General features: G+C 55.2%; 9 protein-coding genes across 9 annotated transcripts; 6 read left to right on the top strand and 3 right to left on the bottom strand.

Annotated features, from left to right (window-relative positions):
• Positions 1-45: 45 nt before the first annotated feature.
• On the bottom strand, positions 46-1,658 carry BKA78DRAFT_247972 (Serine/threonine protein phosphatase; the record flags this gene model as incomplete). The annotated part of the gene is made up of 2 exons (XM_066884340.1): positions 46-207; positions 255-1,658. The coding sequence occupies 2 exons, from the start codon at positions 1,656-1,658 to the stop codon at positions 46-48; spliced, it is 1,566 nt and encodes a 521-aa protein (XP_066746826.1).
• A 1,179-nt stretch (positions 1,659-2,837) lies between these two features.
• BKA78DRAFT_247508 (aldehyde dehydrogenase-like protein) lies at positions 2,838-4,539 on the bottom strand (the record flags this gene model as incomplete). Its single annotated transcript, XM_066884306.1, has 5 exons — positions 2,838-3,700; positions 3,747-3,892; positions 3,944-4,112; positions 4,163-4,362; positions 4,412-4,539. The coding sequence occupies 5 exons, from the start codon at positions 4,537-4,539 to the stop codon at positions 2,838-2,840; spliced, it is 1,506 nt and encodes a 501-aa protein (XP_066746827.1).
• Positions 4,540-4,935: 396 nt separating this feature from the next.
• On the top strand, positions 4,936-6,021 carry BKA78DRAFT_309679 (alpha-N-methyltransferase NTM1). Its single transcript, XM_066888053.1, has one exon. It carries the CDS (start codon positions 5,071-5,073, stop codon positions 5,791-5,793), a length of 723 nt encoding a protein of 240 aa, XP_066746828.1. The 5' UTR covers positions 4,936-5,070; the 3' UTR covers positions 5,794-6,021.
• A 688-nt stretch (positions 6,022-6,709) lies between these two features.
• Positions 6,710-8,343, top strand: BKA78DRAFT_351226 (putative tetrahydrofolylpolyglutamate synthase; the record flags this gene model as incomplete). The annotated part of the gene is made up of 3 exons (XM_066891126.1): positions 6,710-6,727; positions 6,788-6,919; positions 6,985-8,343. 3 exons carry the CDS (start codon positions 6,710-6,712, stop codon positions 8,341-8,343), a joined length of 1,509 nt encoding a protein of 502 aa, XP_066746829.1.
• Positions 8,344-8,539: 196 nt separating this feature from the next.
• Positions 8,540-10,084, bottom strand: BKA78DRAFT_309684 (ras family-domain-containing protein). The gene is made up of 5 exons (XM_066888054.1): positions 9,788-10,084; positions 9,712-9,731; positions 9,630-9,656; positions 9,378-9,569; positions 8,540-9,315 (listed from the first exon to the last, which is right to left on the bottom strand). The coding sequence occupies exons 1-5, from the start codon at positions 9,858-9,860 to the stop codon at positions 8,968-8,970; spliced, it is 660 nt and encodes a 219-aa protein (XP_066746830.1). The 5' UTR covers positions 9,861-10,084; the 3' UTR covers positions 8,540-8,967.
• A 39-nt stretch (positions 10,085-10,123) lies between these two features.
• Positions 10,124-12,725, top strand: BKA78DRAFT_309687 (SacI homology domain-containing protein). The gene is made up of 4 exons (XM_066888055.1): positions 10,124-10,506; positions 10,564-11,731; positions 11,782-12,352; positions 12,404-12,725. Exons 1-4 carry the CDS (start codon positions 10,302-10,304, stop codon positions 12,572-12,574), a joined length of 2,115 nt encoding a protein of 704 aa, XP_066746831.1. The 5' UTR covers positions 10,124-10,301; the 3' UTR covers positions 12,575-12,725.
• Positions 12,726-12,842: 117 nt separating this feature from the next.
• Positions 12,843-15,049, top strand: BKA78DRAFT_103994 (mitochondrial inner membrane protein Mitofilin). The gene is made up of 3 exons (XM_066882125.1): positions 12,843-13,029; positions 13,095-14,819; positions 14,869-15,049. The coding sequence occupies exons 1-3, from the start codon at positions 12,916-12,918 to the stop codon at positions 14,911-14,913; spliced, it is 1,884 nt and encodes a 627-aa protein (XP_066746832.1). The 5' UTR covers positions 12,843-12,915; the 3' UTR covers positions 14,914-15,049.
• A 255-nt stretch (positions 15,050-15,304) lies between these two features.
• Positions 15,305-16,565, top strand: BKA78DRAFT_351230 (uncharacterized protein; the record flags this gene model as incomplete). Its single annotated transcript, XM_066891127.1, has 2 exons — positions 15,305-15,686; positions 16,249-16,565. 2 exons carry the CDS (start codon positions 15,305-15,307, stop codon positions 16,563-16,565), a joined length of 699 nt encoding a protein of 232 aa, XP_066746833.1.
• Positions 16,566-16,944: 379 nt separating this feature from the next.
• Positions 16,945-17,352, top strand: BKA78DRAFT_293917 (uncharacterized protein; the record flags this gene model as incomplete). The annotated part of the gene is made up of 1 exon (XM_066886268.1): positions 16,945-17,352. One exon carries the CDS (start codon positions 16,945-16,947, stop codon positions 17,350-17,352), a length of 408 nt encoding a protein of 135 aa, XP_066746834.1.
• Between the last annotated feature and the right edge of the window lie 1,519 nt (positions 17,353-18,871).

The following is an 18,871-nucleotide window of genomic DNA, read 5'->3' on the forward strand; positions in this document are numbered from 1 at the left end:
GGCTGTGCCGGGCATTAGCGCTATGAACTCAGCTTTTGACCACGTTCAACATACCGGGCTGTTCAACATGCTCTGTCTCTTGTTCCTTCCCTTCTTGATGTGGCTCTTGAGAGCGCTCGAGTCTAGCGGCTTCAAAAGCTCAAAGCTGCAGAGGAGCTCTGCCGACACGGACATGACGGCCCCCCAATTGTCAAACTCACCACAATACTTTGACGCATTAGCAGAAGTCCCTTTTGATCCGGACGAAAACTTACATTAGGTGCTGAAAATACGGTAACCAAGATGCGGTCGTTGAAGAATTCGTATCCGTCCTCGACAACCATGTGCGCTCGGCAGACAAGGTCAAAGTCATGCCGTTGGAGGAATTCCATAATGACCTTTTTGCCAAAGCAGTAACTGACTCCTCTTTCGTTTGCTTCCCAATCGTTTTCCATGTCGGCTGGATCACTCCAAAGGAGGTCATTCAAAAGTCCGTAGTCGGGCACGTCGGTGGGTCTGGCAATCTGGCGAATGTCGTCCATGTGCGACAAACTTGGCGAAAGACCGCCATGCACGCAAAAGATTTTGCCAGCAACAATAGCTGCGATTGGCAACGTATTGAATGTATCGACAAAGGCCTTCCATACCTTGACATTACACCTGCGCTTGCACTCGTCGTAAAAGCCGTACACCCGCGTCACGTTGGCACACTCGTGGTTGCCCCGGAGAAGGAAGAAGTTTTCGGGGAACTTGAGCTTGTAGCACAGAAGCAACAGAATCGTCTCCAAGCTCTGCTTTCCGCGATCAACATAGTCTCCCAGAAACAAGTAGTTGGCGCTGGGCGGAAAGCCGCACATCTCGAACATTCGGATGAGGTCCGTGTATTGGCCGTGCACGTCGCCTACAATTTTCACCGGTGGTGAGAGCTCAAGCAGGGCTGGTTGAGTCATGAAGAGTTCGCGAGCAGCCTGGCAGATTGCGAAGATTTCGGCATTCTTGAGGCATACCGTCTTTGTGACCTTGGCCGAGTATCCGGCGTCGAGTAGCCTGGTAATCATGTCGTCGATGTCGATGGATTTGGGCGTGCTAAGCTCCATGGTGGGGGAACCAGACTCCGGCTGTGCTTCCGTGGCCCTTGGGATGGGTTGGTCCTTTTTGAGGAGAATTGACTCTTTGGGTTTTGTTAGGGCTGAAGGGGGCGGCAGGCCAACTGGCGGGGTGTCGGAAACATGATCGACCTCACCGGTTCGCTGGGCCTGGTTTACGGAGTCGTGACCGTGGCCTACGGTTGCTGACTGTGTTGGGGACGGAGGTGGTTGAGGACCATCTGTGGTGGCATCATTCGGAGTCGGCGGCTCTGTTGGTGTCTGCGAGATGGCAGAGGCCTCGGAGCCTCGTTTCCTGTGAGATGCAGCGACGCTATTAGGCGATAGCTTAGCTGGAGCAGGGTCAGACTTGTCGCTGTTGTTTACGTTGGGAGAGCTGTCGCCGGCGAGGCCTTGCATCGAGGCGCGTGGGCTGTCGGTTTTGGAGCTAGTGCCGGGTATCTTGTTGCGGATGGAGCTCCTCAAAGAACGTGTGCTCTCCCTCGTGTCGGAGCGAGAAAACGAAGCGTATCCATCGCGGTCGAGGGCCAGGCCGTTGTTGCCGTCAGCCTTCTTGGACGGCGTATTGCCCATGTTGAGTCCAGTTGGGTGCCAAGCCTATGACGAGGTTGCAGGCGGCTAAGTTGTAATGAGCGGGGATATTATGGAGGCTTGTAGAGGCGCGCGAGGAACGACAGGAAGCGGCTCTGGACCGGGGGAGCGCAAATGGTTGCGGCGAGGCAGGGACCGAGGATGAGGAAGGAGAGAGGTGGGAATGAGTCGAATGAAGAGGAGGGACGATTGTGCCGTCGTCGAGCCAGGGTCGGGGCTAGGTCGTGCACAAGTGGGTACAGTAGAGGAAGTCTGGCGACATCAAGTCGTGGAGGAGAGGCAGCAGAGTGGCGAGCGACGATGTGGAGATGGGTCGAGGCAGCGTCGCGGTGCAGGTGGATAGGTGGTGAGGCAAGGTGTGGGTAAAGGTAGTGGAGAGGCCAGGCCGCGATGATGATTGAGGAGATGGTCTTCGCTTGGCCCAGCGCGGCCACGGCCACGGCCACACCCAGCTACCCTACCCTACGGCCACGGGCGGCGGACAAAGACCGACGCCGCCGCGCGCCTCCGTTAGAGAACTCACAGAACAAGTCCACCACTCCGGCTGCACCAAGACCGCCCAGAGTTCGCACAATGCTGCCAAGGGCTCCGTAAGAACGGCTCTTGGATGATGCACATGTCGCACGTGAGCCAAGCCATCACAAGCTGACGTCTGTCCACTTTTTTCTACAGGTACGCGCTGCCTCACGCCTTGGCCTTTTTGTCAAAATTCTGCCTCGCCCGTCAGCTGCGTCCTGGCAAATCGCACGAGCTTGTCACTATCAGAGTTGCTGCAGCCATGCCGACATTGTTCCTATCATCTATCGTGTCCGGGCGCCGCACATGGTCGACGGGCGGGTGACAAGGTTGGGGCCCTGTGGAGATCGTCCCCGTCTGGAGTACCCAACGCACATGCACATGCAACCCACCCGCGCGCTTACATACGCGAACCACCCGCCTGAACTGTGCGAGCCGTTTTCGAGAAAAGTCACATCTCAAACAAAAGAGAGTCTCCAGGTCGCGACCCCACTACGAACTTCAATTCTTTTCATTTTCGTTGAATTGGTACCTGTGCATTTGTACCTCGGCAAAGACGAGACTCCACCAGTACCTCTTACGACCCCTCAGTGGCTTTGCTACACCAGCTTTGACATCGTATTCGCGTCCATCTTCACTAATCCTCTAAAGTCGAGGGCCCAGATGCACCATGACCGACTTCTTGTTCGTGTACGCGTCCAGGCCCGCCTCGCCAAGCTCTCTGCCAATGCCGCTCTGCTTGACGCCGCCAAATGGAATCGCGTAGTGACTGTCGTTGCTGCTATTGATCCAAACAGTGCCAGCCTCAATGTCTCGCGCCACACGATGCGCCTTTGCAATGTCTTGGGTGAAGACCGCGCTTCCCAGACCGTACGTCGTGTCGTTTGCGCGCTCAATTGCCTCCTCCTCAGTCTTGAATGAGGCAACAGCGACAAAGGGGCCAAACACCTCCTCGCGCCAGACCTTCATGTTGTCCTTTACATTGGCAAATATGGTTGGCTCAACGAAGAAGCCCTTTCCGTTGGCATTTTTGAACGGCACACCACCAGAGACTAGGGTCGCGCCCTCAGACTTGCCAGACTCCATGTAGGAGAGCACGCGCTCGTACTGCGCCTTGGTGACCTGGGGACCCTGGAAAGTGTCGTCCTTGAATGGATCGCCAACTTTGCTCGTCGCCACCACGTGTGCCTTGAAAGCCTCGAGGAACTTGTCGTATATTCCCTCTTGAACGAGAATTCTCGACGTGGCAGAGCAGACCTGGCCCATGTTGGACATGATGCCAATGTGGGCCCACTTGACCGCTTGGTCCAGATCAGCGTCGTCGAAAATCAGCAGCGGTGATTTGCCGCCCGTCTCCAGGGTGATGTTCTTCATGTTTGCAGCAGCCATCTTCATAATCTCACGGCCCGTTGCAGTGCTTCCAGTAAAGGCAATCTTCTCAATCTCTGGGTGCGAAGCAATGGCTGCACCGGCCTTGCGTCCATACCCGTTGAGGATATTCACCACACCTAGGTGTCGTCAGCCATGAACATAAAAACCTGTGAATGTGCGTACCTGGAGGGAAACCGGCCTCTTTAATCAGTTTCGCAAGATACAAAATCGACAGTGGTGTTTGCTCGGCAGCCTTGAGAACGACAGTGTTGCCAGCGGCCAATGCCGGGCCGAGCTTCCAAGCCGCCATGGACAAGGGGTAGTTCCAACTATAGAAGGTTAAGACAATGATACGAGAATTGAAGACTTCAATGGCTTACGGGATAATCTGGCCGCAAACACCAATCGGTTCACGGATAGTGTAGTTGAGCTTGTCCCGGCTCGTCTCAATGACTTGGCCGTGAATCTTGTCGGCGTATCCCGCATAGTATTTCAAAGTTCCAGTCGTCTCGGCTAGGTCCTCGTTTAGAGCAACCGAGTATGGTTTTCCTGTTGTTCGTCAGTCAATACTCACAAGTTGATAAGTAAAGGGTACCTACCATTATCCCAGGTGTCAATGGTGGCCAGTAGCTCCTTGTTCTCTTCAATCAAAGCGACCAGCTTGAACATGAGGTCGCCGCGCTCCGCCGTGCTGATTGATCGCCATTCGGGGCTCTTGAATGCCTTCTTTGCTGCCTTGACAGCAAGGTCGACATCCTCTGGACCTGCGGCGTAAACAGACGCAATCTCGCTCTCGTCCCTTTCAAAAATCAGCCAATTGTGATTGGTCACATGGTTGGTGGACGTACGTGGGGTTTATGCTCGTTATCTTCTCTCCAGATATCGACTTGACAAACTCGTTGTTGATGAAGAGGCCCGTTGGCTGGGTATACTTGACGCCATTGGGCGCCGTCAGCTCGACAGAAAGATCAGCCATGACGTGGAAGCTTCTTTGAGTATGTACGAAGGCGAGTCCAAGTCTTGGAAGCGGGAGCGAGTTTAGTCCCTTGGCCAGCGAAGAATGAAGGGCAGGTGAAGCAAGAGAACGGGAGAGAAGTTTGAACATTTCAAAGGACGGCCTGCAGCTGCGGAGAAAGAGACTTTTATACTGCTTCCCCACTCCAAAATGACTACCACGCCTTACGCTGTCGAGCATCGCCAACGGCGGAAAAGTCAACGTCGGGATGAGCTTTTGATAAGAGCTTCCCCTCGTCCCCCGCGGCGGGTAGACTTGCCGTTTTGGGCTTTGGCGTTGGCGGAGCAGCTAGGGTCCAGGTTGACGTCGTGCTCCGGCCACTCTTCCGCTTGGGCTCCATCGCCCGCTACGCATGTCCGTCAGTCCGCACAACAAATTCCCTGAACAAAACTCCTGCGCTGCCAATCAATCAACCAACAACCGTTGCGTCCCCGAGTTCTCCGCGGCGTTCGTCAATTCACTTCCCCGGATCATTCGCGCCAGGCAATCAACATGTCCGATGTCGACGAAGACGCGCCCGACGCGTCTATCAATCACGCGGCTGCCATCGACTACTGGAACACGATCCAGCCGACCGTCAACGGAATGCTGGGTGGATTTCCCCAGGTCTCGCGCATAGAGCTGCAGGGCTCGTCCAACTTTTACGCCAAAGTACGACGTTTGACAGGCCGTCAGACTAGCGAGTTGGTTCCGCACGCCGTCGATTGTGGTGCCGGCATCGGACGTGTTACAGCTGGTTTCCTCCAGAAGGTCGCGCAAGTGATCGATATCGTGGAGCCAGTCAAGAAGTTTACGGACGAGCTCCAGGCTGAGGCTTGCAAGGACCTCGTTGAGCAAGGCCGCGTTGGCACAATCTACAATTCGGGACTGGAGAGTTGGACCTCAACAGCATCTTATAAGTACGACTTGATCTGGAACCAGTGGTGTCTCGGACACTTGACGGACGCGCAGCTCGTCGAATATTTTGTGCGGTGCTGCCAATATCTGGCCGAAGGAGGCCTAATTGTGGTCAAGGAAAATATGAGCTCAGATCCGCACGGCCGGGATCTCTTCGACGAGGAGGATTCCAGCGTGACGAGGACTGAAGAAAAGTTCCGCAAACTCTTCGAGGAAAGCGGATTAGATCTGGTCTGGAGCGAGGTGCAAAGAGGCATGCCGAAAGGCTTATATGGCGTCAAGATGTTTGCCCTGTGGCCGAAGCCTCGGTCCGCGTAGATTTTCGACATCTTTCACACAGCATCAGCGTCAGCATCGCGAATACCCAAATATTTGTCATTCAAATTTCATGGCTTTCGCATCAGAGGGTGCAGAGGTAAGCTGAAACCTTGGAAACTTGACTCCTCCTTACACCAATGAACATAGAGAGAACGAGCGCTCCCCATCCATTCGCTGTTGAACACTCCACCTCACACACCGTTAGCTATACGCCTTTGGCGACAGGGCTGCTTCTTCGCCGGGGGCTTTCTTTCTTTTTTTTTTTTTTTTTTTGCGTAGAACCATTCGCGGAGACGTCATGATTGGGCAACGTTGTGTCTGAGCAAACTTTATCCATATTCGGCTTGCTCGGTATACGTATAAAATACCGACATCTTTTGACAAATTGCTGCGCAAAAGCTCGTGGTCACTTTCCAACCGATAAGGACAAGATACCACAGATTTCGCGAATCCCTGATCATGATAAGATGAGAATCAGGGAATGTCTACGCGAAGGAGCCGATCAAGGAAAGCCCAGCACGACCGAGACAGGCGGTATCGCGACGCAACATTGGTCATCTAGCATTGGTAATCTTGGTGCTGGAAGCTTTTCTGCTTGCGGGGTCGAGAAAGAATAGGAAACGCATCCGACAATTATATCAGCCGCTCTGGATATCAAAATTAGGTTGTCCCTGCCAGCCAGCAGCTAACCGAGTCCGCAGTCCCAGCCCTTGTGCCCTGCAGTTGAATCGTCATGCGAGTCATGACTCCATGTTGACCCTTGCTTGCATGCCGCCGGCCGCGCTGCAGTGCGTACTTTTCGGCGGGACCTCCGACTGTCCACCATCTCTACAACAACCTCATGCTCATAACCTCAGGTCGGTTATGGGCCAGGATCGCGCCCTATAACCTCCGCCTCTTTCACACATCCTCCAGAATGACCCGCGACTACAATGTACGTTGTTCGAGGCCGTCTCGAATCCAATCGCATGGCTAAGATGGGAATTTCCACCAGGCCGCCGTTACGGCGCTCAATACGCTGCAAAGCAACTTCTCCATTGTCGATGCGATTCGCAAATCTGGCCGCAGCATGAATGCGCAGGCCATTCCAGAAATGATTGAATGGTTCCGCAAGGCAGGATACGAGGTGTGCGGCTCCCTCCATCGAGCCGGAGGTTTCAGATGAACTGACACCGCTCCTGCTGCAAAAAGCCCTCCGACTTCAACTCTTTGAAGCCAATCCACATTGCGGGTACCAAGGGCAAGGGGTCCACGAGCGCATTCGTCTCCTTCATCCTCGCCGAGTATCAAAAGACGGGCCGGCCCTCGAAAATCGGATTGTATACCTCGCCGCACTTGAAGTCTGTCCGAGAACGCATTCAGATCAACAACGAGCCCTTGAGCGAGGAAAAGTTTGCGACATACTTCTTTGAAATATGGGACAGGCTGGAAGAGGCGGCGCGCAAAGAAGGCCAGGATCCGAGTGCCCCAGGCACCAAGCCGGTCTACTTTCGGTTCCTGACCATCATGGCTCTCCACGCATATCTCCGTGAAGGGGTAGACACGGCAATCATCGAATGCGGTGTGGGGGGAGAGTATGACAGCACAAACATTCTCCAAGCTCCTACCGTTGCCGCCGTCACCAGTCTCGGCATCGACCACGTCGCCATGCTGGGAGGAACATTGCCGGAAATCGCATGGCACAAGGCGGGTATATTCAAGCCGGGCAGCGTCGCGCTCTCCGCACCGCAACCAGAAGAGGCATTGACAGTACTGCGCCAGCGTGCTGCCGACAAGGGCCTTGAACTGCACGTCTGCTCGTCTTCCCATCCAGACCTGGACACGATCCGCCTAGGGCTCTCCGGACACTTCCAAAAGACAAACGCCAAAGTAGCTGTAGCAGCAGCCGCCGCCCATCTTCGCGCATTGGGCGACGACTCCGTGCCTCATCCGGCACGCATCCACGAGCAGCCTCTCCCTGAGCCCTTCCGCCGCGGCCTGGAGCGCGTCCGCTGGCCCGGCCGCTGCGAGATTCGGCGCGAGCCGGGCATCGCGTGGCACCTGGACGGCGCACACACTCTCGACAGCATCGAAGTGGCAGCGCGGTGGTTTGCAGAAGAGATCTCTGCCGCTTCCCCCACAACCACCACCACCAGCGACAAGACCCCACGCATCCTCATCTTCAACCAACAAACACGCGACGCCTCGGCCCTCGCGCGGGCCCTCCACTCGGCGCTGCGCGTCGGCCTGAACTCCGACTCGCCCACACCCTTCACCCACGTCGTCTTCAGCACCAACCTGACCTTCCGCGACACGGGCTACAAGCCCGACCTCGTCAGCATCAACACCAACGCCGACGACGTCGAGAAGCTGGCCGTCCAGAACGGCTTGGCGCAGACGTGGAAGGACATGGATCCGCAAGCTGACGTCCAGGTTGTGAGGTCGATTGAGGAGGCTGTCAACTTTGCGAGGGCAGTCGCGGAGCAGCGGGATGGGGAGGAGGTCAAGGTGTTTATTACGGGGAGCTTGCATTTGGTGGGAGGGGCGCTGGAAGTCTTGGATGCGAAATAGGAGAGATGAGGTGGAGGCGACGCAAGGGCGAGGGATTGATTTCAACAGGAGAGCTCCTTTCGAAGGCAGCCCTTCCATATCTCTGATAGAAGGTCTTAGAAGGAAGATTCTAAAGTGTGAGCTGCGACAATCCAGTATCACAAAGCAGATTTGGCACAGCCACTAGTTCAAGACTTTAATCGAAACATTTGATGAAACTATTCACATATAAGCAATTTATTTCTCCGCCAAGGTGCCATATTCAAGATCATAGTGTGTTGTACTTCTCCTCTCATAACGATCGTACAATCGGAATCATTAATGTATTGGATCGGATAGGAAAACGACATTCGCAGATGAAAAGAAAACCACCACGCCCTAAAAACCCCAACGACCAAGTGTGACTGATAGTGAAGTTGCAGCAGTCGCGAATGGAGCCGCTCCGGGGCACCAATGAAGCTGCTGCAACATGCTGGGAGGACATCGTTGCGCATGAAGGTTTCCAGCCGACTCCCCCCTGAACCGGCCCTGCTGCGCTCGGGACCGGAACCTTTCAACCTCTCTGGAACCGGCGTGACATGTAGCAAAAGGGGGAATAGCGGAAGATTTGATGTGGTTGAACAAGATGACGGTGATCCGACATCTCTAGCAGTTGCAGCCCGCGGCGCCCTGGCCGCTTGTCGCCTCTGGCCGCAGGTCCACTCCGGGGCGCGGGCCAGACCTGATGCTCCTGGGACCGGCCTGGTCAAGCGGGAGCTTCTTCGCAATGGCCGTGAAGAGCTCGCGCACGTTCTCGGCGCTCTTGGCCGACGTCTCGAAGAAGAGGAGGCCGGCTTCCCTGGCGTACTGCTCGGCGTCGGCGGCGGGTATTGCGCGCTTGTCTGGGTTCTCGGTGACGAGGTCGAGCTTGTTGCCCGCGAGGGCGATGATGATGTTCTCATTTGCTTGGCGTTGCAGTTCCTTGACCCAAGCTTTCGCTTTGTCCAGCGACGACTATTCATATGCGGTCATTTTCGAGGATTCCTCTCGAGCGGGGAGGGCGGGGTGTTACTCACGGCTTGCGTAATATCGTAGACGACAACGGCGCAGTTGGCGTTGCGGTAGTACATGGGTGCCAGCGACTTGTAGCGCTCCTGGCCTGCGGTGTCCCATATCTCGAACTTGACGGTGGTGGTCTCGTCGAGGGCGATGGTCTGTGTGAGGAAAGCGGCACCGATCGTCGACTCTCTGTAGTCGTCAAATTGGTCCTGCGATAAAAGCGTCAGCCAACGGGCCCAAGGCATTCGTAGCAACGCCAGGAGACGCACCTTTACGAATCGAAGCACGAGCGAGCTCTTTGGTTGACCGTCAGTATCTGCATGTGATAGCGTAGCGAGGGGCTCAGCAAACCTTTCCGACCGCAGACTCGCCTTTGCGAAACATTAGCACGCTCTCCGCAACATGGCAGACAGGAAAGAAAGCTCACCCAAGAGAACTAGCTTAAACTGTGCGAAGCGCGAGCCGCCTGGACGGCCGCCTGGCTGGACTCTGGCGGACATGATGGTGCGGGCGGTCGCAGTGAGGATAGAGGAGATGCAGAGGACGGCAGGCGTTTGCGGTAAGCGGAGTGGAGATGCGGAGGATGGCGGATCGAGGTGGTGGCGGGTGGAGGATGGGTGGTATCTCAGAAGTTGGAGTTGGGTGACGGCGTGGAGCTGCGGTCAATGAGGTTTGGCTTGGCAGGGTGGGCTTGCGAAGTCAGCCCAAGTCAGCGAGCCTGGAGCTGGAGCGCGAAGCAAGGTGCCCGTGCCCGTGCCTGCCCGTCTGAGCCCGTCCAGTCGGCATTTCAAGCCACGAAGCATCGACGACGCAATCACCCCCTCGAGCGGCCTGCACTGAGTCTGTTGGACCCTTTTTATCAACTCCTCCTCCGGCCCCTCTGCCCCTCGTTCTGCTCCGGACCTGCATGATTGCATAGTCCTCCACCACCTCAGCCCGTCATGGCTGCTATCCTTCCCTTCCGGGACATCAATGTCCACGCTTCGCCCTCATACTACGCCTTCTCCTCGCCCTCTTCGCCTTCCGCGCCCACTCTGGTTGTTGACCGTCCTTCCGGCGACTTGCGTCTCAATGATGGCAAGCTTCTCGGAGGCCAGCGCGTTTCCAGCATCGCCGGCGTGCTCGGAATGATCAAGTTGCGCTTAGGTACACACTAAGCTCCGAGAAATTGTTCGAGGACATGGCTCACGTAGAATGGCGCAGACAAGTACATAATCGTCATCACCAAGGCCCAGCCAGTCGGTAGGCTCAAGGGCCACATGGTTTACAAAGTCGCCGCGACCGAATTCCTTCCCCTGCGCGAGCGCCCGCTGCACGACCATGACGAGGATACCTACCTGTCCTACCTCAAGACGCTCTTGAAGACGGGCCCCATGTACTTTTGCTACTCGCTCGACATCACCAACAGCTTTCAAAGACAAGCCGAAAGCGACTACACCCAGCCATTGTGGAAGCGCGCCGACGACCGTTTCTTCTGGAACCGCTTCATACAATCCGACCTTATCGACTTCCGCAATGGCGGCACCAACGCCTCTGGCTTCCGCGCCGCAACAGGCCCACAAAAGGATGTTGATCCCTTCATCTTGCCAGTCATGTTTGGCATGCTCGAAATCAAAAACACGTCAATCAAAGGCAACCCCTTGACATTTGTCCTGATCACGCGCCGCTCGAGGCACAGAGCCGGAACTCGATACTTTTCTCGCGGAGTTGACGAAAATGGAAATGTTTCCAACTTCAATGAGACGGAAGAAGTTGTCATACTCAACGATGACGCCTCGAGTGGACTTGGTGGGTTCGCCGCGAATTCTGGTTATCAGACGGAAAGCAAAGTTGGCAAGGAGACGCAGGTTCTGTCCTATGTCCAGACAAGAGGAAGTGTACCCGTGTACTGGGCAGAAATCAACGAACTCAAATACACGCCGAAGCTCCAGATCCGTGGGGTGGAAAGCGCCATCCCAGCCGCCCAGAGACATTTTGACGAGCAGATCCGCCTGTACGGTGACAATTATCTGGTGAATCTGGTGAACCAAAAGGGCCGTGAAAAGGCTGTCAAGGACGCCTATGAAAAAATGGTGCAGCTTCTGGTTTCTCAGCCTGCCGAGATGACGGAGAGAGACCGCGTCACGAGTGAAAAGTTCACCGTCATCGAGCCGCAAAAGCAGACAGACCGCTTCAGTCGACTACACTACATCTACTTTGACTTTCACAATGAGACCAAGGGCTTGCGCTGGCACCGCGCCGCCTTGCTATTGCAAGAACTTGAGGGTGGACTCCGAGCTGGTGGTTACTTCAGGGGTGTTGACATGCCCGGGGATCCTCTAGGCCGGATGGAAGTGCGGAGCCGGCAAACTTGCGTCGTCCGGACGAATTGGTGAGCTTTAAATAACTTTACCGTCTCTTGACCATCACTGACTGCTGTAGCATGGATTGTCTGGACCGTACAAACGTCGTTCAGAGCATGCTTGGTCGCTACATCCTGAGCCGGATGCTCATCGACCTCGGTATGCTGCGCGAGGGCGAGAATGCGCAAGACGACGTTGAATTTGAGAATCTGTTTCGCAACATCTGGGCTGACAACGCCGATGTTGTTTCCAAATCATACTCTGGCACTGGCGCTCTCAAGACAGATTTCACCCGTACTGGCGAGCGCACGAAGATGGGAATGCTCCAAGACCTCAACAATTCGTGCACGCGCTACGTTCGCAACAACTTCCTAGACGGACCTAGACAGGATGCCTTCGATCTGTTCCTTGGCACCTATCTCCCTTCTCACTCCAACATTGGTAACAGCATGCTCTTCATAGACCGGAGGCCCACTGCTATCCAGGCTGTGCCATACGTGTTGGCTGGCTGTCTCTTCTTCATCTTTGTAGCTTCGTTTACCAGACGCGCCCCTGATGCTGCTGTCTGGCCATTGAGGATCCTGGTTATTACTGCTTTGGTCGTTTCCCTATTCTGCTTCCGCTTTGTTCAGGCCCATGGCACTCTCTATGTGAGTAACTCATTACGCAATACGTCTGAAGCCTCTGCTAACAGTATCAAGGTCAACTGGCCGAAGCTCAACACCCCTCCATGGGCTGTCGATGGTTATCAAGATGCGATGACCAAGGTTCAAAAAGATCCACTCCTCGGACCCATCGTTGCGAAGCACGAGAGAGGCAAGAGCCACATGGGCCTGGGCTACTTGGAAGAGGGTAAAAAGAGGATAGAGTAGTGTTTGACTGGTTTCATCTGGCGTTGCTCAAGAGTACTACCTCTAGGAGTTTAATGGGAGCAGTCCTGAGGTTTTGGGATACCAACAGATTTTTGAATGTAATTTTGAAACTGGGACCTAGTCTCCATCAATCACATGTGACATGTTTCCCCGTTTGTTTCGTTTCTGGTGTGGCACACCCTTGACGTCCGTCTGCAAGTGTGGCGCCGACAGCGGCCAAGCCCGAGTCCGCCGTGTCCGCGTCCGCGGCGCAAGCTCGCGGCCGAAAATCAACTTCGCTCATCACCGCAACACTCTCCAGCACCCCATCAGAAGCTCCTCCTCTCCTTTAGCAGCCCGCCATGCTGCGCATCCCCCTCTCAAAGTCAAGGCACTTGGCTGCCGGTGCTGTCGCACGGAGAAGTGGATCCCAATGGCTCGCTGCGCCGCGAGTTGGAGCTGCTGGCTTCGGCCAGGTACGCCTCCATCCAGCATTGAAAGAAATCCATCGATGATGCTGACCTCTCTCACGCGACAACAGCGCTCTTTCGCCGATAAGAAGACGCCTGACCAGACTGTTCTCCCCGGCTCCGAAAGCGTCCACGCGCAACAATCTGCTGCTCCGTCGGTCACTCCCGCACACCCAACCATCAACCCCAATGACGTACCATTGACTCCCCCGGCTCCTGGTACCAACGGCAGTGGAACGGGAGTACCAACTGGTACTGGCACTGCGGCGACAGCACCTCCACCGCCGCCGCCTAAGAAGAGCCGTTTCCGCCGTTTCCTCACCACCCTGCTCCTCCTTTCTGCTCTGGGATACGGTGGCGGTGTCTACTACGCCCTCACGTCTGACAACTTCCACGACTTCTTCACCGAGTACGTTCCGTTCGGCGAGGATGCTGTGGGATACTTCGAGGAGCGCCAGTTCCGCAAGCGTTTCCCCGGCGGAACCGCGGGCGCCAACAGACTGCACCAGCAGGTACGGGGCGAGAACAAGGTCACCATTCCGAGCAAGAGTGGTCTGAGCTGGAAGGTCGCTGGCGAGGAGGAGGAGAAGAAGAAAAGCGCCGCCAAGGAGCCCTCGAAATCCGCAAAGGCAGAGGAGAAGAAGGCTGCTCCTGCGAAGAAGGAGGAGAAGAAGGAGAAGAAGGAGAGCGCCCCTGCTGTGCCTGCTGTTACCCCCATCGACAAGGTGGAGCTCAAGCAAGCTGCTGAGCCTGTCGTTCAGGACGTTGTTGAAATCGTCAACGACATCATCACTGTGATCGGAGCCGACAACACTGGCGGCAAGTACAACAGCGCCATCGAGAAAGCCAAGGCGCAGCTCAACAAGGTCATTGGCGAGATTGAGACGCTCAAGGCTGTCTCGGAGAAGCAGGCCGAGGACAAGATTCGCAACTTGCACATGGAGTTTGACGATGGCGCCAAGCAGCTCGTCAAGCGCATCGAGGCCGAGATGCACGACCAGGAGGCTCGTTGGAAGGAGGAGTTCGAGGCTGAGCGTGAGAAGCTCTCCCAGAGCTACCAGACCAGGTTGAACGCCGAACTCCAGGCTGCCCGTGAGCTTTACGAGCAACAGCGCAAGAACGAGCTCCTTGAGCAATCGATTGCGCTTCAGCGTCAATTCGCTAGCTCCGTCCGCGAGCACGTCGAGAAGGAGCGCGAGGGTCGTTTGGCTAAGCTGAACGAGCTCTCGGACTCCGTTGCCGAGTTGGAGCGTCTTACCGCTGAGTGGAACTCTGTCATTGACACCAACCTGCGCACGCAACACATGATCGTGGCTGTTGAGGCGGCTCGCGCTGCGGTCGAGAAGACCGACCGCCCTCGTCCCTTCGTCGAGGAGCTCGCCGCCATCAAGGAGGTTGCGGCCGACGACCCGGTTGTCAACGCCGTGATTGCATCCATCAACCCTACTGCTTACCAGAAGGGTGTTCCCACGCCTAGCCAGCTCGTCGACCGCTTCCGCCGCGTTGCCGCCGAGGTACGCAAGGCCGCCCTGCTGCCTGAAGATGCTGGTGTGGCTTCCCACGCTGCTAGCCTGGTGCTGAGCAAGGTCATGTTCAAGAAGGGCCCTGACGGACAGGGTCTACCCGTTGGCAACGATGTCGAGAGCGTCCTCACGCGGACAGAGATGCTTCTCGAGGAGGGCAACATTGACGCCGCCGCAAGAGAGATGAACGGACTCAACGGTTGGGCCAAGGTTTTGGCCAGGGACTGGCTTAGTGACGCCAGGAGGGTTTTGGAGGTCAGGCAAGCGCTCGATGTGAGTATCCTTCCCCATCGACGAAAATGTCGAGTGCTAATATGTTCAGGTCCTTTCGACGGAGGCGAGACTGCAGAGCCTGCTTGTAGAGTAAATAAAGGTAGAAAGTTGGGGAAGTTGAATTGGGAAGACAGCTGCATTCATCCGTCCACCGGCCTGCCATCTGCTCCCGTGTACCCTAATCCAGAGTCACCCAGGCTATTTGTGCAGATATCTAGAGCGTTCTCGCATTTCCTAGAGAATCCAAAGTTTCAATAACCCGTCATTTCCGATATGAAACAGAATTGACGAGCAACAACTGAGAAGTAGAGTCACCTCCGGGCTTCATTTTTCTATCCTCTCCTTCAGCATGCTATTTGACCCGCTTATATAACCAGGTCTCCAGCTCTGTGATACATTATCCAACTCCTACAAACAGCTTCAAATCCCCTCCCGTTCAAACTCTGCCAAAGCAACATTCCTGCCTCTGCCTCTCTTTCCCAAAGATGGCCAGAATCAAACCAGAGCCTGGCTCCAACTGCTTCATTCCACGACCCAAGTCTAGATGCACCCTCAGAGACAGCAAATCCCCCAACTTCAACAAACCGTCTGCATCCACCAAAGCTACCACCACGCTCAAGAACGATGGCATCAAGATAGAAAACAACGACAAGACCGCGCCGTCCCTCCCACCAAAGAAGCGCCGAGGACGCGACAACTACGACGAAAACAGAGAAATCATCCTCTCGACACCGCGCAACATCTCGCGTCCCGTCTCGCCCGTCCTCGGCAGCGGCCGCGATAGTGGCTTCAGGGCCCCTGGCCACCGTCATGCCTATTATCTGAAACATCCTGGAAGAGCGAAGAGCTCTTATTCAGATGGCAGATGTTGGTCGTAGTGAAGATGGAAGATGTTGGGAAGAATAGGTCGGTGGCCGCACTGGACCTTTCCTAGGGAACATTTGGACATTGGTGGATTGCGATGGATTTTGAAGGGCACGGTGATGTGTGTTCACGTCGAGTATTCGGTCGAAATCTGGCAAGTAGTGCTGCGCATTCAGTCAGGAAAGTGCCCATGGACCTGATTCCCTATCAGGAGACAGCAACTCGCGTTCCCAGGTTCGCCAACATTTACCATACGCGTCAGTCAATCGCCGCACTGAATAGAAATCATTCTTACAAGTCTACTCGTTCCCAATTCACACAACTTGGACCCATTCAAAGTATCTCACGTGCGGACAAAGCAGCGAAGTGACAAAGACAGTGCGTAGGACAATGTCTTTGTGAATACACTATACAGCCTTTGTTGAAGTCTTTATTTCTGAGGACTGAAAATCGACCTCAAGCTCTGCGCGCTCACTCGGCATTGTTTTTGTACGTTGAAGGCTCACTTTCGATAAATACACTGACTGCAGACTTCCCCCTCTTCCTCCCATATCACATCATCCAGTCCACTATTCCGGCGCGTCTCACGACCACAGCAACACGAGTGCAGGTACACTTCCCAGCCCCTCAAAATCCACCGCCTTCTCTCCATACATAATGCCCGCTAAGAGCCAAACCTCAAAGAAGGGTTACGCGTCGTCGTCGTCTCCACCTTCTCCCGCCGGTTCTCGCGGATTCTCCTCCTATGGAGACAATGACGACGTCGACTGCAGTTCGCACACCTACGCTGCCTTTTTAAATCGATTGATCATCATGGCGTATCAGCAGCAGGGTGGCCTGGAGCCGACTTTTGCTGGAGGTGTTAGCAAGAAGAAATACTAAAGGGGATGTTTTGTTGCTCAAGTAGGTAGGTGAAGGTGGGAGGAATGACCTTGAGTAGTGGTTGTGCTGGATGCAATCACTCGGGATATTTTTGCCATTTGGACTTGGGGATGGACAAATCCACAATGAAAACGTTCATGCTTCCCAACAAGTTTCTCCGCGAGACAGTCTCGAGTTTTTCCATTGAATCCCATTTTCCACTTCTGTGAGACAACTGTCCGAGCGCTACTTCCTACCTCAACCCTCTCCACTGATGCAGAATCTTCCTTCCTTTTAAGCTCCCCCACCCAGCACCTCCTCCCGATCGTTTGTCCAGAAATCACAAAACTATCCACCGTCCACCCCTCAGTCACACAAACAAACCCACCACCCACCAAAAATGTCACCCGACGACGCAATCTTAACTGCACTCACCGCAGTGTACGAGGACTCGCCGCTTTCCCTCCTCTACAACGTCCTCAAGCAATCAATCCTCGTCGTCGTCTGCATCGGCCCAATATTCCTGCCCCTTGGTTTCGCATCCTTTGCTCACGCAGCTGCTCCACCGACTGGTGCTCAGAGCAATAATGGCAAGAAGAGCGCTACAAAAAAGACCAAAAAGAAAAAGGCTACCAACAAAGTCGTCGAAGAGGAACCTCTCGCAGACAGATACAGCCGGTTGAATTGGATGCAGTATCGGCAGCAAGGCGGGCTGGAGCCGACCTGGGCGGGCTGGGATGTGCAAGATGATGGATATACATGGGACGATGATGATGATGATGAGGCGGGTGAGCATGATTATCTATGATGTGGTTGGAGGGGGAAAAGGAACGAGAGGGCGTAAAAAGGAGATTCGATGGAGTAGAAGGACAAGAGTCAGATGTCCACCCCCTCTCTCTACTCTCCGTCTCGATGTCCGCATGCTCACTGTTCGACATCGAGGTGATCCACAAAACATGTATTAGCCTAGCCATTTGCCCTACATCAAAACGAATTCCCAAACTCCCGCCATGCCATTCCCTCGCTCGAGTCCCAGGCCTGACCTTATTCCTGCCAATTTTGCTTCCGTTTTGTTGTTGTTTTTGGGGGCGTTCTGAATGACTTTGCAAGACGTCTTGTCTCTCCCTCGTTCTGCCTGATGCCATTTAACTCTGCCCATCATGTCCAGCACGGCGCGGCCTTTTGAGGTGACAACTCAGCAATGGACAGGACCTGGTCGACAGAGACATGCAACGGCGAGCATACAGAAAAAAGCACACGAGAGCAATGCCAAGCCGAAACATTGAAAAACGGAACTCCATAAATCATGAACAATAAAACAAATAAGGCACACCACAACGCCCTTTGTTAGATACGCGCCACCAAGTACATTGACGACCCGCAGCGCGTCGCTGTCCTCGACCGACGCGTCCATTCATCCGTCTCCGTCCATCCACTCACATGTCTTTCTCATTCCATTTGCATCAATTTGATCTACCGGGCGACTTCCTATTTTCTCACTACAACCCATTGCCACCAAAGCCAAACCCGAACCCCGTAAACCTCGGCACCTGCTGCTGCTGCTGCGGCTGCTCCGCGTTCGACGACGTCGCCAACTCGCCCAAGACTTGCTTCTGGGCGGCTTCGTCGTACGCGGCGCCAGAAGTCGACAAGTCGGGCGCAGCGCCCGTCATTTCAAAGTCCATGGCCGAGGCGTCCAGGTCGTCGGCGGCGGCGGCGTTGGCGTGGTTGTTGTGGGCTTCGAACGACGAGGGCGGCGCGTTTTCGTCGTTGGGCACGCCGCCGCTGCTGGTGCCGAATGAGGACGACACGTTTTGGATCATTGCGTCGAGGCCCTGAGTGCTGGGTAGGGAGGCCGCTGCGGGCTCTTCAATGGGCTGCGTCTCCTCAGCGGTCGGGGCGTCAACATCATCGCCTTTAGGAGCGTCTTCAACACGGGGCTGAAGAGAGGTGCTTCGAACCGAGCCGGCCGGCGGCGAGGATTCGAAGGGGACAGTCTGTTGTTCGGCGCCATCCGTCTGCTTTGAGGGGAGAGCTTGACCATCATCCTCGACAGACGGCGTCGACTTCTGCTCCTCGGCATCGTCGTCGGAGGGGAGGTCATTTCCAACCTCAGCAGCTTCAACTACGTCTGGCGCTGGTGCTTCAAGCACGGTTTCCCGAGTGACAGCAGTGGTAGTCGTGACGCCATTCTCCTGAACAATGGAGCTCTCCTCTTGAGCCGTGACGAGCGTAGCATCAGCGATGGTGGTATCCTCCTCTGGTTCCTCGGACGCCTCGAGCAGGGCCGCCGCACCCTTTGGGGTGCCAATGGTCAAACCAAGCTC

The sequence above is a fragment of the Phyllosticta capitalensis genome (assembly GCF_038381095.1).
Source record: "Phyllosticta capitalensis strain CBS 128856 chromosome Unknown BKA78scaffold_3, whole genome shotgun sequence".
NCBI classification, from domain to species: domain Eukaryota; kingdom Fungi; phylum Ascomycota; class Dothideomycetes; order Botryosphaeriales; family Phyllostictaceae; genus Phyllosticta; species Phyllosticta capitalensis.